The sequence below is a fragment of the Natator depressus genome, chromosome 1, assembly GCF_965152275.1.
Source record: "Natator depressus isolate rNatDep1 chromosome 1, rNatDep2.hap1, whole genome shotgun sequence".
Classification (NCBI taxonomy): domain Eukaryota; kingdom Metazoa; phylum Chordata; order Testudines; family Cheloniidae; genus Natator; species Natator depressus.
The window spans coordinates 235,879,587-235,901,400 of record NC_134234.1 but is presented as its reverse complement, the minus strand read 5'-3'; the positions used below and the strand labels follow the sequence as shown (position 1 = coordinate 235,901,400).

Genomic DNA, 21,814 nt, shown 5'->3' with positions numbered 1-21,814 from the left:
AAGTGTTTGGGCCCCTACTGGGACCAAAGGTTATGTCCATTGGCTAGATCAGAAAGAGAAGGACATTAGTCTGTTTAAACTCAGCTTTTTACACCAAAAGCCCTTTCTTTGTTCCCCTTAGGCCTGTTGGAACTAGTATATGCCAACCATCCTAGAAGTAGCATTTCTCTGGAGCTGTTTACAATCTCAGGGATTGCAGTAAACACTCTCCTCTGTTTTTCAGTTCCTGGATGAACTGCAGTAATCCTTCTCCCATGAAGCTAAATACAATTCCTAGCCCACAATGTTACACAGAACATTCATAAATTTAATACAGTACAGTCTACAAAGGTACTGAATGTGGCTGCAGTCTGTTACAGCAGCTATTGTACAAAATTCTCCAGTTAGAAACCCATGCTGTGTAGCATCTGAAATTTTAAGATCAAGCTTTCCCTTGATATAAAGCGTTAACTTTATTCTAGATGTTTGCACAAAGCTGGCTGCTAAAATTGAGGGAAAAGCCATATAGTGATCAGGATGACATTTTACATCCTGAGTTGTTGTGCTGTGTATTAAGATATTTTTTCAGTATTTCTCAACACTTTCACAGTTCCACAAAAATAATTTTCCATGCACAAGAGGATGTAAAAGGTACAATGAAAGACACAAAGAGCCCAATTTACAAACAAGCACTTGATTATTTTTACTCATGTTCTCACATCAGAGCAACTTAGTTGGGCTACTCGTGAGTAAATTTATTACATTGTCCCCAAATCTACACTATTACACTCCTGTACATTCTAGCCCTGATTATTCTCTCAGTTTACGTTCGTTTTACCCATAAGGAGTTAGTCTTGGCTTACACCTGTATAAGCAAGAAAAGAATCTTAATAGAAAGAACAAAGAATTTCAAAATACTGTGTTTTTTCTCTTGCTGTAAACTAGACATGCTAATTTCCATGATGAATTAACTAACCGCTGTAGGAATATATTAAACATACCTATTCATTGTTTTTTTAAATCTTTTCTCTTCTAGTTCCCTACCCACCTCGAAATATTTCTGTCCAAATTGTACAGATGAACAAGAATAACTGGGAGGAACACAGTGGGAATTTCCCAGAAGAATCATTCATGGGACTACAGGATGTAATAGGGCAAGAGAAACTTACCCATTTTTCTAATGATCCAACTGAAATTCCCTCAGCAAACACCTCTTATGCATGGCCTGATTACCACTATAACAGCACTGATTACACAACTACATCCCAACCATACTGGTGGACTAATGAAGATGAATCGCCAGAAAGCGAAGATGAGTTTGTCAATGCAGTTCCCAGTGAATATGAGAACACCAGTACAGCCAGCATGTCAGGGAAACTTACATCAGAACCTCCTTCTTTCCTCCCTGTGCAAATGGTGCTAAGCTGGTTGCCACCAAAACCACCCACAGCATTTGATGGATTCCATATTAACATTGAAAGAGAAGGTAAAGTAAAACCCAGGCCTTTTTTATATCATTCCTAGTGGTGAATTCGTCTCCTCAGAATAATTAGGGGATAGCAAACCTTAAGTATTTTCATTCAGATTTTGTGTGTCTGCAAAACGGGGATGGACATAAGAATATGCATTAGTTGTGTAATATATGGTTTTCTTGGTTTTGGTCAGCTGTCCCTGCCTTTGGAAAAGTTTCCCTATGGAACCTGCAGTAAAAGAGAGCCTACCTTTTTCTCTCTTCAGGCAAAAGTTTCTCTAAATGGAAAGCTGAAAAACATGTTCTGTAGGGTGTTTATGGGGTGGTTGGTGGAGCATGGGGGAGGGCCTTTAATGCATCATAAAGCAACGGTGAGGTAACCTGTGCTAGAGATTTTTCATCCACTTCTCCAGATGATTTTTCAACTGGCCCTTTATGACAACCAGTTTTCCTCGACTTTCTGCTGTTTGGGGCAAGGAAATTTTTCAGAACAATAAGGGGAGAGAAGAAAACATAGCAAACCCTTTTCTTCTTCTTCTTCTTCTACATTGTTTTTCACTTTCAAGTGTTTCATGGTCACGACAATCTTACTTTATCATCAGTGTTACTGAATGAAATTTTTGAACATGGTCTATTATTACTTTACACCTATACATGAGCCTCGGTCATTAATTATTCTTGGGCTGACAGCCAGGGAATAAAACTACCTGCATAAATCCAGATCTCTTCAATACCTTTTCATCCTGCAGCAGAGGCAGCATTAGCATATCCAGTACAAATCAGTTCCTCAGTAGCCAGAGCCCTCTCAAATTTCAGTTAATTTGCACTTTCTTTTTCTTCTTCTTCCTCTTCTTCTTCCCTGATTTAGAGAACACCACAGAATTTTTGACGGTAGGTGAGGATACTCACGAATTTATTGCTGAACTGAAAGAACCGGGGAAATATAAGTTATCTGTGACAACCTTTAGTTCCTCTGGATCTTGTGAAATTCGGAGAAGTCAATCAGCCAAAACGCTTAGTTTTTACATCAGTAAGTATCTAAGTGATGATTTCACCCATACAGTGTATCTTTAACAGTATATAAGGTGTGATAAATGAAACCAGATTGCCCTATTTATGCATCCCAGGGTCGCTTTAGCTCTTTTGGCCCCCAGCATCACACTAGGAGCTCATCTTCAGCTGATTACCCACCATGAGCCCCAAATGTTTTTCAGAGTCATTGCTTCCCTATCCTGTAAGTATGACCTATATTCTTTGTTCCTGGAAATACACATTTACATTTAACTGTACTGTATTAAAACACATATAAATGTGTACATCTAGGAACAAATGCTGTTTTCAGTTTGCTTTGAAAGCCTTTAAGACGGCACAGAGATTTATTAGGTGCTCTTTGCTTGTCCTGTCAAATCCCAAAAGACTCAAGACTCTCAGTATTCTAGGTGGATTTTGTAAACCTTTCTGGTGGCCTGCCAAGACTGAGGTATCCACAGGAAGCATGTGGGGAGAAATTACCCCTCCCTCTCCCTTTATCTGGCTAATTGGTCTTTGTGTTGTGAAATGTACAGAAGTCGGGGAGCGGAATACACGCTCAGACTGTTGCTATTGGCACTAATGGGCCATCTCAGCAGCAGAGACCAAGAGCTGATTGGGCTTGGAGACCAAACTACATTGTAGTATAGCAGTGAGTCTTACGGGTGGGGCAGTGTGGGGAGCTCTTTCTGCTGTTGTCAGTTCTGTCCTGGGTCTGTCGGTGTAAAGGGGCTGTCATTTCAGCACCTTTCACTAGCATGAAATTAACTACTAACAGCAGAATGTTTTAAAAGACGTAAATGCAGGCACTCTAAATGCACAGGGTAAAGCCAGGCATGTGGCCTGTCTTAAGTGTTCTTCTCTGGAAATGTTTTTTAGGTCCGACAGGGGAATGGATTGAAGAACTGACAGAAAAGCCCCAGCACGTGAGTGTGACTGTGCTAAGTTCTACCACTGCCTTAATGTCCTGGACGTCTTCGCAAGACAGCAGCAGCAACAACACGATAGTGTCTGTTGTGTCACTGACCTGCCAGAAGCAAAAGCAGAGTCAAAGACTTGAAAAGCATTATTGCACCGAGGTAAAGGGCAGAAAATATAGACTCCTCAAATACAGTAAGAAAAAGAAACGCATTCAGTAAACCTCATTATAATGTTGCTCACTGGGTTGTGTAAGAAGCAAAGTTTTATCCATCAGTCCACAAGCAATGTTATACACTTATGAACATTATTGCAATAATAATCCACACCACTGCGGTGACACAAGTCTAAGCAGAGATAAGACACCATCCATAAGGCCCTGATTCATTAAAACACTTTAAGCATGTGCTGAAGTCCATTCCTATTCATGAAAGCATTTCAGTGTATATTTAACTTTAAGCACGTGCATACTTTTTTTCTTAAACTGGGGCTAAAGTTTTCATGTAGACTAATATCTAGCTCTAAATGTCCCCAAAGTTGAGGATGATGGGCTCTGAGGTTTCAATTCAGGCCATTGTAGTGACAGGTCTGAGTAAAGGGTGCAAGTACAAATAATCCAAACTGCCCATGTTCCAGCTGCATCCCAGCTAGTACAAATTCAGACTTCTGTGGGTTCAGGTTAACCAGAAGTGGTTTATGATGTGATGACAAAAAACCTTGAGGTAGAATAGAGGAAGAAGTTCTGGTTTGGGTTAATTGAACTTTGTGGTTAGAATGTGGGCCTGAATGACAGCTTCATGAGCACTGCAAAAAATGTATTCATGACCATTTATTTGAATAAAAACTGAGAATTTGCTTGAAAAGTATTTGTATTGCTTTTTAAATTATTTTCACTGAACATTTGCCAACCTCTAACCAGAACTCAGCCAGGTTCTCCTGCCTCTATTATTGATGGCCGTTTGTTTGGATACTCCCTGGCAAGCAGAAAGAAGTAAGACTTGGTACAGAGTTCATCCATTCCTTCTCCCTTTGTCTATAAATAAAATGTATCATACCTTCCTAAAGGAGCTCCCTAGATTGACAGTTGCACTAGCATCTCCACACGCATAGTAATAAAACATTCTTCATGCTGACAGCTGCTTATGCAATTTCATGCTGGTAATACAAATTGTTAGCAATTGCACTAAGATTGTTGCTGAAAAAACATCTTTCCCCAATTCACTGAAAAGATGTAGTAAAAGATACTTTTCCCAAGGCTGCTCTGTACATTTACTGACTCTTCAGAATATAAGATTTGTCATACTGGTTTGGACTGACTCCACCATCTAGACAGCATCCTGCCTCTGGCACTGGCCAGTACCGGATGCTTCAGAGCTGAGGCTTTTATGGCGATTCTTCAGTACCAGATGCTTCAAAATGCAGGGGGGGAATCCATAAGGCCCCTAGCTAATTTGTAGAGTGCTGTACTTGAGGGGCAGGAGAGGGTAATTCCCTTCTGACCCATGCAATCAACTGACACCCTGACTCTCATGAGGTTAGAATACTATTCTAAGATTGCCTTTAGCTCACATAGCTGCAGATGAATTAGATGGCCACAAAGTAATCCCAGATGTTTATTGAAACCACAGTATGTAAACACAGAGTTACACCCGAGAGGAATCTGGTGCTCTAGTCTCATTACCATACAATATACACAATGTAAATAGCTCCTTGTTGTCATGACTGACCTTATACTGCGGTAATTCTCTGGGACAAGTCAGGAGTGAGCTCAATGGGCTGAGCAGTCACAATTCCCATCTCAGCATTTGGCCATCCTGTTTTCACTGAAATAATCAACATTTTGCCATTGACTGCAGTAGGTTCAGAATCATGTCCTTTGCTGCTGAAATGCAGCTAGGTGAGTACTATTTCAGCCCTCCTTTTTTCTTTCTTACTCACCAAATGAATACTTTGTATCTTATTTGTTCCCCTTCTGATAGGTGAATTCAAGCAACAGCATCATTGAAAATCTTGTTCCCGGTGCCCAGTACCAGGTTGTGATTTATTTACGTAAAGGCCCATTGGTTGGACCTCCTTCTGATCCTGTTACATTTGCCATTGGTAACCCATGCGTCTACTATTCAAACTGACTTTTTGTTTTGAACAGCTTATCTATTAGATCTCTTGGGGTGTTCCTCCACCGGGGCCGGAGGTGTAATTTCCCGTTCGGGTAGACATACCCGCGCTAGTTCTTGTCAAGCTAGCATGCTGACAATACCAGACGGCACAGGCGACAGGACAGACTAGTTCACTCCAGATGGGACTGTACTTGGGACAGTTAGCCCATCCCACCACCTGTGCACGGTGGCTGCACTGCTATTTTTAGCATGCTAGCTTGATCCAAGTTAGCACAGGTACATCTACCCCAGCTTGAAGTTATACCTCCAGCCTCAGTGTAGATGCATTCAGAGCCTGTTCAGAAGTGTAGCATATTTTGCTGGGTATGCTTGCCATGTTGGTGGTTAAAAGAGATTATTTTTCATGTGTTGTTTAACTCCATTACTGAGGATGGGAAGAAGTGCATGAGGTATCTGAAGGTGTCTTCAGTGAAAGGAGTGACACCGCCTGTTATAGGATTAGGCTTTCACTCCAACATACAAGGAATTATGTCTAAGATTGAGAAATGAAGGGGCCTGAAGTTAGAGACCTATATTTATGCTTAGGCACCTAAATAAATAGTAAAAAGAAAAAAGAAAAGGAGTACTTGTGGCACCTTAGAGACTAACCAATTTATTTGAGCATGAGCTTTCGTGAGCTACAGCTCACTTCATCAGATGCATAGCATATCGTGGAAACTGCAGAAGACATTATATGCACACAGAGACCGTGAAACAAAACTTCCTCCCACCCCACTCTCCTGCTGGTAACAGCTTATCTAAAGTGATCATCAAGGAGGGCCATTTCCAGCACAAATCCAGGTTTTCTCACCCTTCCCCCCGCCCCCCCACAGACACACATACAAACTCACTCTCCTGCTGGTAATAGCCCATCCCTCTTTGAAACCTCTCTTTATAATGCGCATCCCCTAACGCCCCTACTTTACTTGCGCTATATTGATGACATCTTCATCATCTGGACCCATGGAAAAGAAGCCCTTGAGGAATTCCACCATGATTTCAACAATTTCCATCCCACCATCAACCTCAGCCTGGTCCAGTCCACACAAGAGATCCACTTCCTGGACACTACAGTGCTAATAAACGATGGTCACATCAACACCACCCTATACCGGAAACCTACTGACCGCTATTCCTACCTACATGCCTCCAGCTTTCACCCTGACCACACCACACGATCCATCGTCTACAGCCAAGCTCTGCGATACAACCGCATTTGCTCCAACCCCTCAGACAGAGACAAACACCTACAAGATCTCTATCAAGCATTCTTACAACTACAATACCCACCTGCGGAAGTGAAGAAACAGATTGATAGAGCCAGAAGAGTTCCCAGAAGTCACCTACTACAGGACAGGCCTAACAAAGAAAATAACAGAACGCCACTAGCCGTCACCTTCAGCCCCCAACTAAAACCCCTCCAACGCATTATTAAGGATCTACAACCTATCCTGAAGGATGACCCAACACTCTCACAAATCTTGGGAGAAAGGCCAGTCCTTGCCTACAGACAGCCCCCCAATCTGAAGCGAATACTCACCAACAACCACATACCACACAACAGAACCACTAACCCAGGAACGTATCCTTGCAACAAAGCCCGTTGCCAACTGTGCCCACATATCTATTCAGGGGACTCCATCACAGGGCCTAACCACATCAGCCACACTATCAGAGGCTCGTTCACCTGCACATCCACCAATGTGATATATGCCATCATGTGCCAGCAATGCCCCTCTGCCATGTACATTGGTCAAACTGGACAGTCTCTACGTAAAAGAATAAATGGACACAAATCAGATGTTAAGAATTATAACATTCATAAACCAGTCGGAGAACACTTCAATCTCTCTGGTCACGCAATCACAGACATGAGGGTCGCTATCTTAAAGCAAAAAAACTTCAAATCCAGACTTCAGCGAGAAACTGCTGAATTGGAATTCATTTGCAAATTGGATACTATTAATTTGGGCTTGAATAGAGACTGGGAGTGGCTAAGTCATTATGCAAGGTAGCCTATCTCCCCTTGTTTTTTTCCTACAAACCCCCCCCAAGACATTCTGGTTAAACTTGGATTATTGCTGTGCACATTGTAAGATGAGCTATTGCCAGCAGGAGAGTGAGTTTGTGTGTGTGGTTTTTGGAGGGGGGTGTGTGTGTGGGGGGGTGAGAACACCTGGATTAGTGCTGGAAATGACCCACCTTGATTATCATGCGCATTATAAAGAGAGGTTTCAAAGAGGGATGGGCTATTACCAGCAGGAGAGTGAGTTTGTATGTGTGTCTGTGGGGGGGCGGGGGGAAGGGTGAGAAAACCTGGATTTGTGCTGGAAATGGCCCTCCTTGATGATCACTTTAGATAAGCTGTTACCAGCAGGAGAGTGGGGTGGGAGGAAGTTTTGTTTCATGGTCTCTGTGTGTATATAATGTCTTCTGCAGTTTCCACGATATGCTATGCATCCGATGAAGTGAGCTGTAGCTCACGAAAGCTCATGCTCAAATAAATTGGTTAGTCTCTAAGGTGCCACAAGTACTCCTTTTCTTTTTTCTTTTTACGAATACAGACTAACACGGCTGTTACTCTGAAACCTGTAAATAAATAGTGTAACTTTTAGAAGTGCGGAGCATCCATGAGAGTCAATGTCTTCAGTGGGAGCTGAGAGTAGTTAAGCACTTTTGAAATTAAGCCATTAATTTGTACATAGATTTAGGAACCTAACTTTAAGCTACCAGGTTTTCTGAGAAAATGCCCCTCGAGGGATGCAGTGTGCCACCGTGGCTAAGACACTGGACTGAGATTCAGGAGACCTGCTTTTTTTCCCTGGTTCTGTCACTGCTTGTCATGTGACTTGAAAGAGAGCAGGTGACTAGCAATTAGCACTTCTTGTTTCTTCTCCACACTACTATGCACTGTCCATGATGGAAGGAAAAAAGAGAAAATGACAAAATTAACTAAATAAGACCTGGCCAGAGCCCCACAAAGTCCAAGCAGTCTGCTTACACACTACCAATTGCCTTGTCCAAATAAATAGTCTATAAATTGGTGAGGAAGGTATTTTTAATAGAACAGGGGGGGGGGGGGCAGGGGAGAGTTTGGGGAGGTCATTAGAGACAGCTTGTGTCCAACTTCTGTGAAATATCAAATATTGGGCAAATTTTACAAATTTCCTATGTTTTTCACAAATATTTGGGCTGCCAGAGTTTTTTTCACTAGCTGTAAAGACTTGAAACATTTTCAAATTTCTGCTTTTACTTGAAAAGCTAAACCAAAAAAAAAAAAAAAAGAAGAGGAGGTAACCCTCTCTAAGTCCCGCACCCATGCATAGCTCCCACACATGTAAAGTTCTTGCCCAAAGGCCATTTCTAGGTATATCATCTTATCTGGATTTTGTAACAAAATTAGACATGTCATGGAATCAAACAACAAAGTGTGACTGTGAATTTTCCCTTGGTTACAACACAGGCAAACAAGGGCAAATTCATCATTCAAATTCCTATTTAAAAGGTTTGGTTTGATGAAATTATTGGTGGTGGTTAAGGCTGAAGCAAAAATAAAAGAAATAACACTTACAAAAAGTAGTTCTCCTCTTCCTCCTCAGTGTCATAATTTCATTAGAAAGATATCAACAGATTCTGAGAAGGTGCTGAAAGGATAGATTTATGAGGGAATGGATGATTTTGTGTGCTCTATTGCATTCGGGCATTCTGGGTTTTATTCTTTGTTCTGGCACCTACACAGAGTGGATTAGACTGCACAACCTTTACTCATGTTGAGGAATACCTACTTAAGCAGATAGTCCCATTGAAGTACACATCTGAGTAAGTGCTTTCCAGAATGAATAAAGGTTGCAGAGTCTGGCTGTGTGAGAGATTTGTTCAAATCACTTGGCCTCTCTCTATTTTAATTTCACTGTCTATGAAACAGAGATAATAACACTTGTGTTCTGAGTCTTAACTAATGCTTGTAAAGCACTTTCGGATATTATCCATGGACGGTTGAATAGACATGAAAGTATTCGTTATTATTGTCAACGCTTTCACAAGTATTGTGATTTTTAATGCCTCAGTTTTTGACTACCTACACTGGGACACCTTAAAGGATCTTGATTTTCAAAAAAGTTCTGAGCACCCTCCTTTGAAAATCAGACCTCTTCAAGGCATCTCAGTTGAGCACCCCAAAATGGAAGAACCCAAAATCTGTAGTCATTTTTGAAAGTTTAGGCCTATAAGAATTGAGGGACTAATGCTACAACTTGTTACTTCTGTGTGGAGTCCCAAGCAAGCTGTTAGACATATGCATGGGAGTAATTATTGCCAGAATGGACCAAAAATATGAATAACTGGTTAAAGGGGAGATAAAACTAACTCTGAAAATGTGTGTAGTTGCTAATGACAATGTGAATAACCCCAGTTTCTTGTTTTATAGTACCCACTGGAATAAAGGATTTGATGCTTTATCCTTTGGGACCTACAGCTGTGATTCTCAGTTGGAACAGGCCTTACCTTGGGGTGTTCAGGAAATATGTTGTAGAAATGTTTTACTTCAACCCATCAATGATGACCTCTGAGTGGACGACCTACTATGAAATTGCAGCTACCATCTCCTTAACTGCATCAGTGGTAAAGTAACCATTACGGATTATCTCCCACACCTGCACGTATACTGCTTGTTCCTGGTAATGTTTCTTTCAGCTTTTGCCCACTGACCAGCAGACACATCAGATTCTATTAAACCCTGGACGTTTTTGCATGCGATAGAGGTTTACCATGATATTAGAGAGAGATTTTCCCCAGGGAATGCCAGAAAACCATGGTAAAGTTAATGCATGTGCAAATTATTAATTGTATGTTTAGGAAGGGGATAGTAGATGGACCTTCCCTCCACTGGAGTGTGGGTGGGTTCAATGGTTATACATGGCACTCTCGCCCATGGGTGTTTGGTGTTCCAAGACTTCAGGGAGGATTCCTTCCCAGCCTCAGTCCTTGCAGGACTTCCCTGTGCAAAGTTCATTTGCTAGGGCTGTGTTCAAGGTGAGAGGATTTGACCCAGCAGAATTAAAACATTAACCCCTCCCCACTGAATTTACTGTGCACTTCCACACTTCTGTGGTGGCATCTCCATGAGGAAATTGCATAAAGCCCCATCTACATAATTAACATTGATAATGTCAGTGAGCCATCTGGAATATTTAGTTTTTGAGTTATGTGCATGCCAAAAGAGACTTAAAGGCCCTGAACCTGTAAATGTGCTTAAGCATATGCATAAGACTTTGCAAGACTGAGGACTTTCAGCAGAAGTGTACAGTTCATCCCCTCAGCCCCCTCCCTGCCACATACACACACGCTTTTCGAGCTGTCAAGAGGGGATGGATAGATTTTGTTAAAACTTGACCTTTGGACTGAGAAAAACCATAGACAATTTCAGCTGAAAAGGAGAATTGTTCAGGAAGTTGAGTATGCAAAAAACAGGGATAGCAATAGGTGTTGCTCCTACTGAAAACTATAATGATTTGTGACTCATGCATAGCACCAGTCATGTAGTCATTATAATAACACTGGTTTAATTGGAATTGAGCATGCAACTGTAAATTTAAAATATAAAACTCTAAGGAAATGAGAAGGCAAAATAAACTATTCAATGAGTAATTAATTTGTCATTATCATGATGCAGCAGAATTAGAGTAAAACCCAAGAGATCTTAGAAATAATGACATTTAATAGGAAGCTTCAGAAGTCAAGATGGTTGATGACAAGTAATATTGTTCACTGTTGTGTGCAATTCTAGTTGATATTGATGGGAAGTACATGCAGAGACGAGGAATTAGAAGTCCTTTATCTTGATTTAAATCTTTGCTTGGAAGGATTAGATTTGTATTGGTAAATGTCAATTTCACCAAACACACACAAAACGATGAAAAAATATTTCCATCAACAATAATTTAAATTTACAGATAAGCAAAGTAAGAAGAATGCTACTTAAGAACTTATTGCTTTGATGTAAGGATGTATATTTTGATGTGAGATTTTGACAATTTGTGTGTTTTAAAGCTTTAACTTTTTAAATCGCCATGTCTGCTGTCATTCAATAACTGTCTGACTCCCTATGTCATCTCCCACAACTGTGAAAATTTAAATAGTTAAAATTCTAAAAAATGCGTAGAAATAAACATTGATATTGTCTGTCAACATTGTAAGAAAATAAAAATTGAATTCTGCCAAGCCTAGCTGTCACTGTACTGTGGAAATGAAAGTGAAAGTTTCTTAAAGATGAACTGCAAAGTTAAATAGTAAATTAGTGATTGCTGACTCCCATCTCTGACTGGGCTGCATGGCACTATGGCTTAACTAACTTTATAACATTATTTTCAGTCTTTTAAGTCTTTGGATTTTTTGGGTTCACTAGAAATGCCCCACAATGCCCCTGAAGTTTCCCTATAACCATTACCATTCTAAGACTGCCCCTGAAGTTTCCCTATAACCATTACCATTCTGGCCTCTGTGATATTGCAGAATCGTGTGTTCTGGGGCAACACTAACAAACCCTGAAAAAAACATATTGACTTGGCTTTGATAAAAAATGATTTTATGAAAATGTAGTTAAAAATGTTCTGGGTTGAATTCCCCCTTTGTCTAGAGTATGACAGAAAAACAGAGAATATTTATATTATGAAATTTGAAATGACAAATCAAAACAAGAAGTTCTGTTTTTTTAAAATGAAATTTCATTGAAATCCACATGTTCCCCTGGAACACCTTGATTTTGCCTAATCAGCATTTTCTGACAGGAAACTTCCATCACAAAACTTTGGACCAGCTCTAGAAATCAATGAGAGTGTTGGGACATGAGCAAATCCCTGCTCCCACATGTTTGTTTGTACACAATATGGTTTCCATGGCTAGGAAATGGTCTCTGTGCGTTGCCCATTGCACAAATTAAAGCCTCGATCCTGCAAACGCTTACATATATGAATATCTTTACTCAGGCAAATAGCTTCCTTGTGCTCAATGGTGTACTCGCTGGAGTAAAGCCACACATCCTTAAGGCGAGTACAAGATCAGGGTGCAAATGATCCCTGGGAATGGTATGTATGAATGGCAGCTGTCTTGCAACAGGATATGGGTCTGTGCTATTGTAGCTTTTTAAATGTATCATTGCACTCCTTTCTGGGAGAAAAAGAGGTGAAGAGTTAAACTTCTTTCCAAGTATCTACCAGAATTTAGCCCTACTTTTTTCTCTCTCTTTGAAAATAGTTTACAAATCTAAAAGTTCAAAATGGGATCAATTAACCACAGTTTTACGTGGGCACTGTTCCACCCAAGTCAGCAACATTGTGCCCATTGTGGCAGTAGTAAATCTATTGTATAGCAAGTGGCAGTCATGTTTTACATTGACAAAATCTCTACTGAAGAGTGACTTGCCATTTGCTGTCTCTTTTCAGAAAATAGCCAATCTACTGCCTGCTTGGTATTACAACTTTCGGGTTACCATGGTGACTTGGGGAGACCCAGAATTGAGCTGCTGTGACAGTTCTACCATCAGCTTCATAACAGGTAAGCAGCAGCATGGCAAGTGGCTGATGGAGGAAGTGCAAGGGGAAATGTGAGTGCTGAGGAAACATATCTAGAAAGATTATGGTGGTGTTCACCTGTAAATATTTGTGCAGGGGCTTTTTAGAATTTAATTGTAAAGCCCGGTAGGGAAAAATATGAAGGTAGTTTTGATTCATTACAGACATCATTTCATTGCTGACCTGCCCCAGGAGTTGCACCTTCATGCACCATTAGTTTTGCCCACTTTATTACTGAACTTGTGTAGCTCTCTTGTGATGAGTGATTGCTGATTGGCTGGAGTTAAGAGAGGGCAGGGGTCAGGAGTTATAAAGACTCAGCTTTGAAAGATTCCGTCTATTCTGGGAGCTTGGGTCGACAGGGGCCTGCTCTGGCTTTGGAAAATTTAGCCTTTGACTGACATTAGCTTGGAAGCCTTGCTTAGACATAAGCCTGCCCAACCTTGAAAGATTTGCTCCACCCTTGAAAGGCTTTGTTCAGCCTGTGGGTTTCCAGGCTAGAGCAGGCCTCTGCCTAAACCAAAGACCAAGTTTAGTCAGGAAACATGCCAGAGGCACACACAAGTTGCCTATTCAGCCAAGACAAAGGATTGTTCTAATTCTGGATTATACTTCGGCTGGGAGCTATATTATTATAGAGCAGCTAAGGGAGCTTTTGTAAATTTTATGTATTTCAGTTACTATGGGACCTAAAACTAAACAAAGTATATTTTTCCCTATATTTTTACTGTTCCAAGTCCTTCTTTTTTCTCCCCCTCTCTTTCCGCTTCACGGTATCTAAGTCTGCACCCCACAGTTCACACACATTAAATTGTTCTGACATTTATTGCAGCATAAATAGTTAACATGCTGTAGGGCTGTTTATTTTAGTGCAAAATGAGGCTGGTCATGTTTTGTGCTACAATTTTTTCACACTCCCCGTTGGTCTTTGCTGGTAAGTGTTACCTCTGTTCATTGCAAGGGGATGGGTCAGGGGGAGGATAGTCTTGGGGTCAAGGCACCGGACTGACACTTGAGAGGCTATCTCTGTGACCTTGGGCAAATCACATACAGCCAGGTCTTCAGCAGGCTTCATTATCTCCCAGTGGGTCCTTGACTGAGGTTGATGCCCCTTCACTCCCCACTCAGATTCTTGGGGTTCAATTTTGCAAGATGGTGAGCAACTCCTGGAGAGGCTGAGCACCATAAACTCCTATTGACAAGGCGATCCCCATATCGGTAACACTTTCAGGGTTGAAGATGGAAGTAAACATATATTGCCTTTGGGAACACTGTGTACCTCCCCCCCCAGAAATAGGTTTAAAAAGTTGTTCCAGATTAAAAAAAGCCAATAAAATACTGTGGATGGATTTCAAAAAAGGGTTGTGTAATTTTAGGATGCTTAATAATAATTATGCAAGCTCAGACAGTGTTTGCAGACCACCTGTGCAGCAATACATAACTGGCCAGGTGGATCAAAGATGCATTAAAGGAGAAGGAGGCTGCCGTCCCCAGAGCTTCAGTTAATGACTACTTTTGGAAGCAGGATATGGGAGTGGATGGTCCATTGGTCCATCTGTTCCAATATCTTGCTTCCAAAATATTGAAGTGGATGGACCAATGCTCTGACAAATCTTTAGCCTAATAACTAAGGAGTCAATTGACCTGAGTTCTGTTCATGCCCCTGCCACTGACCTGTAGTGTGACAAATCACGGGACCCCTCAGTGCCTCTCTTTTCTGCTGCCACCCTTATTCTGTCTTGTCTATTTAGATTGTAAGCCTTTCAGTGCAAGGAACATATTTTACTATTTGTGTGTACATGGTAAAGCATGATGGGGCCCTGATATGTGTTGGGGCCTCAACACGCTATCACAATACAAATAATAATTAATAAGATAATGTTCCTCTGCATTAAAAATTATATTATGGCAGAAGCAAAACTGAATTACTTTCGGGGACTTGCAATACCCTGAGCCAGTACCTGCTACTGTCTCCAACAACAACAAGCACGTTAGATTGATGTTTCTACTAAAAGGATCAGAAGTGAAATAATGTGGTTTGATACTCATCAGACTTCCACTGTTAACGCCTATCAGTTCAATTTAGCAGAAAAATCAAGCTAATGTGCTCATTTGTCATTTTTGGATGCAATGGCAGATATTGAAGGTGGGGAGCAGCGGGCCATCCATAGGGCCAATTGAAAACTGGGGAAATTGGATTTTTGACACACCAAAAATTTTCATGGAAAATGTCTGCTTTCCTTTTGGGTGTTTGTCGGAAACCAACAAAATATTTCCTTTAGAAAATGTTGATGGGGGGGGGGGGAATCGGCAACATTTTTTTCAGAAAGAGAAAATAAATTTCTGACCAGCTCTAATTATCTAGCTACTGTCAAGTGATGCGGTGGTGGGAAATGAGGAAATGCCCTTTTTCCCCCTCCAAAATTTAAAACCACGTCAAAATCAACTTTTCACACAATGAGAAGGGAAGGAAAATATGCATTTTCTCCCCATGATAAAAAAATCTCCACTGCCTACTGGATACTGAAAACAAATCCCATTTCCCGCAGCTTCCTGGATGCCAAAAGCCCCAAATGATCCCTATCTCAATACCCAAACCTCTGGCTTTCCCAAACAACTTCTGCAGTGTGCAGTCGTGCGACATTTTGAAATCCGCAATGCATTCTTCAGTGAGAATTTAACATTTGGAGAGTAGTGTAAAATACACTGAAAGCAATGTAACTATAAATAAATAGCACCAGGAACACAGTACTGATTGGATCAGTCTGAGAGAGGACAGTGAAGGGACAAGCACTTTGGGAATTCCTGTGCAGTGGTGTAGTGGAGCCAGAATGCACCAGAACTCTGTGTTCTGGAGCTTTTGCAAGGTCATGCCACATGGAAGACCCCATTTTGCTCTACAAAATGGCATTCTCCATCTGGGTTGACCTCACACATACAGTGCACGTGAGGTCACCCCACATGGAGGATGCCATTTTGTAGAGCAAACTGACGTCCTCTGCACATCCTGGAGAGTGCCATTGTGTAGAGCAAGTGCACATGTGTAACTGATGGGAAAGCAGTGAATAATTCTGATCCTGCACAAGATAGAATAGAACCCATTTTCTCCTAGGTGGGCTAAGAGCAGTAAAAATTTGTCATTAAAATTGGCCCACCTATTTTCCATTCACTCCCTCCAGTGGAGACACTGGACTGTTCAGGCACTTCTGCTTGGTCTGGAGATTAGGTGGGAGAGTTGTGGAGATGGTGCTGCAGCGGCAGCTCAGTGAGCACCGCTTGTAGGGGATTTAATATAGATAGGCCTGATTTAGCTGTCGGAGAAAAATAATCACTGAATCCTGGCTGCACTGAAGTCAATGGCAAAATCCCATCCTGCAACATCTGCTCTCACTTCTATGAGCTCTATTGTCAATGATTTTTTTGGCATATGACTTGTAAAATTAATAGTGACTGCCAGAGTCCTGTGAATACTCTTTGGTAACGTTTCTCATCCATTTTCTGTGTCAGTGTAATGAAGTCACTTTTTAACCATTTGGTTGCTACATAATATACTCAGCCAAGCACGAGGGAAGATATATGTCTCTTTGCACCTTTGTTCTGTGCTTCAAGGACAGCATTTTAAAGTGCAAGTGCCCCAGTGGGGCCCGGACTCTTCAATATGGTGTTTTCAGGAGATGCAACAAAACTGAGCCATGGAAGGGTTACTACAGATTTTCATCTGCCATAGGGCCATGTCCAGCTGTCACTGATGACAAGGAAAACCTGCCAGTGCCTTCAGTGGAGAAATGGATCAAGTTTTTATCTAGTAGACATGGACACAATCTGAAACAAATGAATAGACCTCTTGCATACTCTCTCCCTTGAGTTAGATGCTTTTCAAAATCAAGAACTTTCATAGAGTTCATAGATTCAGAGCGTTTAAGGCCAGAAGGAATCATTAGATCATCTTGTCTGATCTTCTGTATAACCACAGGCCATTACGTTTCACCCAGTTACCCCTGTATTGAGCCCAATAACTTGTGTTAGGCTAAAGCATATCCTCCAGAAAGGCACCCAGTCTTGATCTGAAGACTTCAAGAAATGGAGAATCCACCACTTCCCTTGATCGTTTGTTCCAGTTTGTTTAACCCTCACTGTTAAAAATGTGTGCCTTATCTCTCATTTCAATTTGTCTGCATTTAGCTTCCAGCCATTGGTTCTTGTTATGTCTTTCTCCACTAGATTAAAAAGCCCTTTAGTACCTGCTATTTTCTCCCTTGTACAATGTAACCAAATCACCACTCGGTCTTCTTTTTGATAAGCTAAACAGCTCAAGCTCTTTAAGTCTCTCACTTAAGGCATTTTCTCCAGTCCTCACATTGTTTTTGTGGCTCTTTTCTGTACACTCCCTCTTCAATTTTTCAACGTCCTTTTTAAATGTATTCCAGAATCAATATTCCAACATCAGTCTCACCAATGCCATACGCAGAGGTAAAATCATTCCCTACCTTCTACTCCCCTATGTATACATTCAAGAATTGCATGAGTCCTTTTTGTCACAGCATGACACTGGGAGCACATCTTGAGTTGTTTGTCCACCACGGACCCCCTAGATCCATTTCAGAGCTATAGCTTTCCAGGATGCCCCGTTCCGTAGGTATGTACAAGGGTAGGTATGGCCTACATCCATGCTTCTAGATGTATAACTTTGCATTTGGCTATATTAAACTTCATTTTGTTTGAGTGGGCCCAGTTTACCAAGCAATCCAGAACACTCTGTCTGACTGCCCTTTTTCGTCATTATTTAATGCTCTGCCAGTATTTGTGTCATCTGCAAATTTTGTCAGCAGTGATTGTGTATTTACTTCCAAATCATCGATGAAAATGTTGAATGGGGTTGGGCCTAGTACTTATCTCTGCAGAACCCCACTAGAAACTCCCCCATTCAATGATGATTCTCCATTGATAGCTACATTTTGAGATGTCAGTCAATCCATTTAATGTGTGATTTATTGATACTGTATATTGCTAATTTTTAATCAGAATGTCACGTGGTACTAAAGTTAAATGCTTTACAAAAGTCTGTGTGTTATAACTATGCAGTTACCTTTATCAACTAAACCTGAAATCTCATACAAAAATTGAAATCAGGTTTGTTCGACAAGACCTATTTTCCATAAAACCATGTTGACTGACATTAATTATATTCCTATCCTTTAATTCTTAATTAGTTTGAATCCTGTGTTATCTTTTCCATTATTTTGCCCAGGATTGATGTCAGGCTAACAGGTCTGTAATTACCCAGTCATCCTGCGTGCCCTTCTTGAATATCGGTACAACATTAGCACTCTTCTGGAATTTCCTTGGTATTCCAAGATTTATTAAAAATTCACATCAGTGGGCCATAGATCTTCTCAGCCAACTCTTTTTAGTACTCTTGGGTGCAAGGACTCTTGGGTCTGCTGCTAGTCAATGCAGTTTAACATCCTCCTTAGTTACAAATGAACTAGAAAGCACTTCATCCTCCTCATGGGATATGAATACATTATCCTGCTTCTTTCCAAATAAAGAACAGAAATATTTATTGAACACTTTTGCCTTTCCTATATCCATATTAATAATATTACTTGCTCTGTACAGTTTGAGCCTGATGTTCTACAGAAAAAGCCTCACCTTTTCTGCTCTTCCTGCTATTACAACCAAACTTGTGTGCTTCTCTTATTGCTGAGAGGCTCAATCTTGTAGTCTGGAAACGTCAACATACCATTTACACCAAAACACAAAGATAATCACAGGTGTTGGGCCCAGATCCTGCAACAGGCTCCATGCAGGCAGTGCTGCATCTATGTGGACCCCAGTTGAAATTAATGCCTGTGTGGAGCTCATTGCAGGATTGGCATTTAAGTGATCTACAGCAGCTGGAATGTAAAAAAAACCCAATGTGAATAGGTGACATAGATCTTTCCAGCCACCTCTGGTTTGAAGTCCTCTGTTGGGGAGGGCGAGTTGTAAGGCTTCAAGACTGTATATAAGTAAATGCACCACTTATAACCCCCCTCATTCAGGACCCCAGGCACCTGCACCAACTGTGATATCCTGCTGTATTTACTATGTGCGACATTGTGACACCACAAACACGGCCAAGTAGGGAACTAATGAGGTTTTAATGGTACCTTTTGTAAACGGCTGGATTTAAAAATACAACCAAAAACATTCATGTTAAAATATAAAGCTGTTTATCTAGATGGAGGACAGAACGCACTTTGAAGTTACAGAGTAGCAGCCATGTTAGTCTGTATCTGCAAAAGAACAGGAGGACTTGTGGCACCTTAGAGACTAACCAATTTATTTGAGCATAAGCTTTCGTGGGCTACAGCTCACTTCATCGGATGCAAGTTAGTTAGTAATAAATATCATGATAAAGGGTAGCATATATAGGTCTAAGTTGGTTGGACCACCATGTGTTTGAGTATAGTCATGTCTGTTCTCATGTGGAAGTTGTTTTTTGTTCCTTCATATGGATGCTTGTAGTTTTCATTTCCTCTCTTTCTTGTGTGTTTCTTTTTTACACATCTTTCTTCTTGATCATTCTAAATCTGTTAACATTTTGAGTGCACACAAAAAAGGAAACAAATGATTTTGTCCGCGTTGAGAGAGAAATAAGAGAGAATTATTACCATTATTATTCCTTTATTTCATTTCAATAATGCACTCAGATTGCTCATTACACAAGTAGAGACAGTTCCTCCCTAGGAAAGCTTGTACTCAGACAGAGAGACATAAAAATAGGGTGCACTGGGCAATCCAGAGTAGGGGGGACATCATAATTTTTTTAAAATGTGCTGTAAATTAATTTGTTGTGGGCATCATGGAAGAAGGGGGTTTTGAGAGGGACTTGATAGAAGCAGTGCTATAATAAATACTGTTAAAATTGCTTAAAATTGTATTTGCTACCATCCTAAATTTCCACTTCATAAACTTTTGTCCTGCTCTTAGAGTCAAAAGTTCAAATGCAAGATAAAATTTATACTCTCAGCTATGTTTGTGACAGCAACAGTGACATCCTGTGGCCACTTAAAAAATAGTCTAGGTTCTGATTCTCCACAGCCTTATGAAATGAGTGTAAAATGCAGTGTAGCAGAATGATAGTGTGTTAAACTCACTCTGAACTCCCTTTCCACAAGTGTAGATGGCTTTACAAAGTGAAAGAAACTCAGTTTTTTCATCATATAGTTCCCAAAAAATATAATATATACGCTGAATAATATGCTACTCTGTTGTACCCACACAATGCCATTGAAGTCACTCTGAGCTCAGTTGTGGTTTTAGGGCATCATTGGAGTTCACCTCGCTACCTCTGCTCCACTTCATTTTTACTTAAAGTTTATTTTGAGGACTTAAGTGATGCACAGGCTTTGCGCTGGCCTTTTGCACGGGGGTGAATTTCACCCTGGGGATAGAGTTGGTCAACATTTTGGTGCAGAAAGTTGTCCTGCTGAAAATGTTTTTTTCAAAACTACAGTAGTGCATGTTTCGCAGGCAGATGGCAATTTTGATTAAATAAAAAAATCAGTTTTCCCACCGGAAATTTCAAGCGAAAATTTCTGGGTTTAATCCACGTTTCTTAACAAGCCAAACTGTTTTGTTCTGACTTAAAAGGTTGTTTTTGTTTACAAAAACTAAAATGAAATGACTTGAAGTATAAAACTAGATTCTCAAAGAAAAATTTCATTTATTTTTCGCTTAAAAAGCTGTTTCATTTCAGTTTTCTTGAAGAAGTGGAAACGTTTTAAGTTTAAACTTAATTTTAGGTTCATTTAAAAATGTGGAGTTGAAATGAAGTTTGTGTTTCAAATTGGTTTGCAACTTCCAACGTTTTTCAATGGAGAGATTTTGAATTAAGACTTCTTATTTGGAAACTTTTCAGTTTTCCAACCAACTGTACCTGCAAGCAATTACAGGTGCTAGTCTCATTCATATATGTCTACTTTTTTTGTTAAGCTCTTTCTCCCAATAAAGTCCCTTTGGCAGTGAATAGCCAAGCTTAATTTTTTGACTTAATTATATATTAAGTTAGATCTTGTTTCTAACATCTTTGTCTTGTTCTCCCCAGCCCCAGTGTCACCAGAGATCACCTCAGTAGAATATTTCAACAATCTGCTGTATGTCAGTTGGACGTATGGAGATGATGGGACTGACCTGTCTCATTCCAGGATGCTGCACTGGATGGTCATTGCTGAAGGCAAGAAAAAAATCAAAAAGAGCGTAAGTCAATAGGATTTTTAAAGCTTTGTGACTGCGCATTCGGTCTTTCGAATGTTTCAAAAAAAAAAGTTGTCCTGTTCAATACATAAACTTCATATTACAAACTAAGGTCAGGTCGATTGAGCTTCTGCAAACCCTAGTGGGTTAAGTGTACCCCTTTGCAGAGAGTCAGTATAAGGGCTTACAACCCATTTAAGACTTTTTAAAATATAGTCCTTTTTTAAAGAAAGAATGGGTTTCCCGTCAGTTGTATCAATTTCAGGAGAACTTGTCTGTTCTTCTAGGGGAATTGTGGGAAGGGCATTGGACGACTATCCACACATGACTGATTTTAGCCTGCATCCTTACTGCAAAGTGGGCAGGTTCCAGCCTGAGTTAAACCAGCTCTGAGGCATACCCCAGCTGGATCAGCTAGTCTAGGCTTACAGCACTTCCAAACCCAAGTCAGA

The 21,814-nt window shown here is 40.6% G+C and overlaps 1 protein-coding gene across 4 annotated transcripts in view; it reads left to right on the top strand.

The window, feature by feature from the left end:
- PTPRO (protein tyrosine phosphatase receptor type O) overlaps nt 1–21,814 on the top strand; it is a 213,919-nt gene that overhangs the window by 139,780 nt on the left and 52,325 nt on the right. For all 4 annotated transcript variants that reach the window (XM_074938358.1, XM_074938339.1, XM_074938348.1 and 1 more), the window contains 7 exons: nt 1,016–1,465; nt 2,319–2,480; nt 3,359–3,558; nt 5,377–5,497; nt 9,980–10,173; nt 12,993–13,104; nt 21,214–21,365. In XM_074938358.1, the coding sequence (XP_074794459.1) occupies nt 1,016–1,465; nt 2,319–2,480; nt 3,359–3,558; nt 5,377–5,497; nt 9,980–10,173; nt 12,993–13,104; nt 21,214–21,365 (1,391 nt within the window). The remainder of the gene's footprint in view (nt 1–1,015; nt 1,466–2,318; nt 2,481–3,358; nt 3,559–5,376; nt 5,498–9,979; nt 10,174–12,992; nt 13,105–21,213; nt 21,366–21,814) is intronic.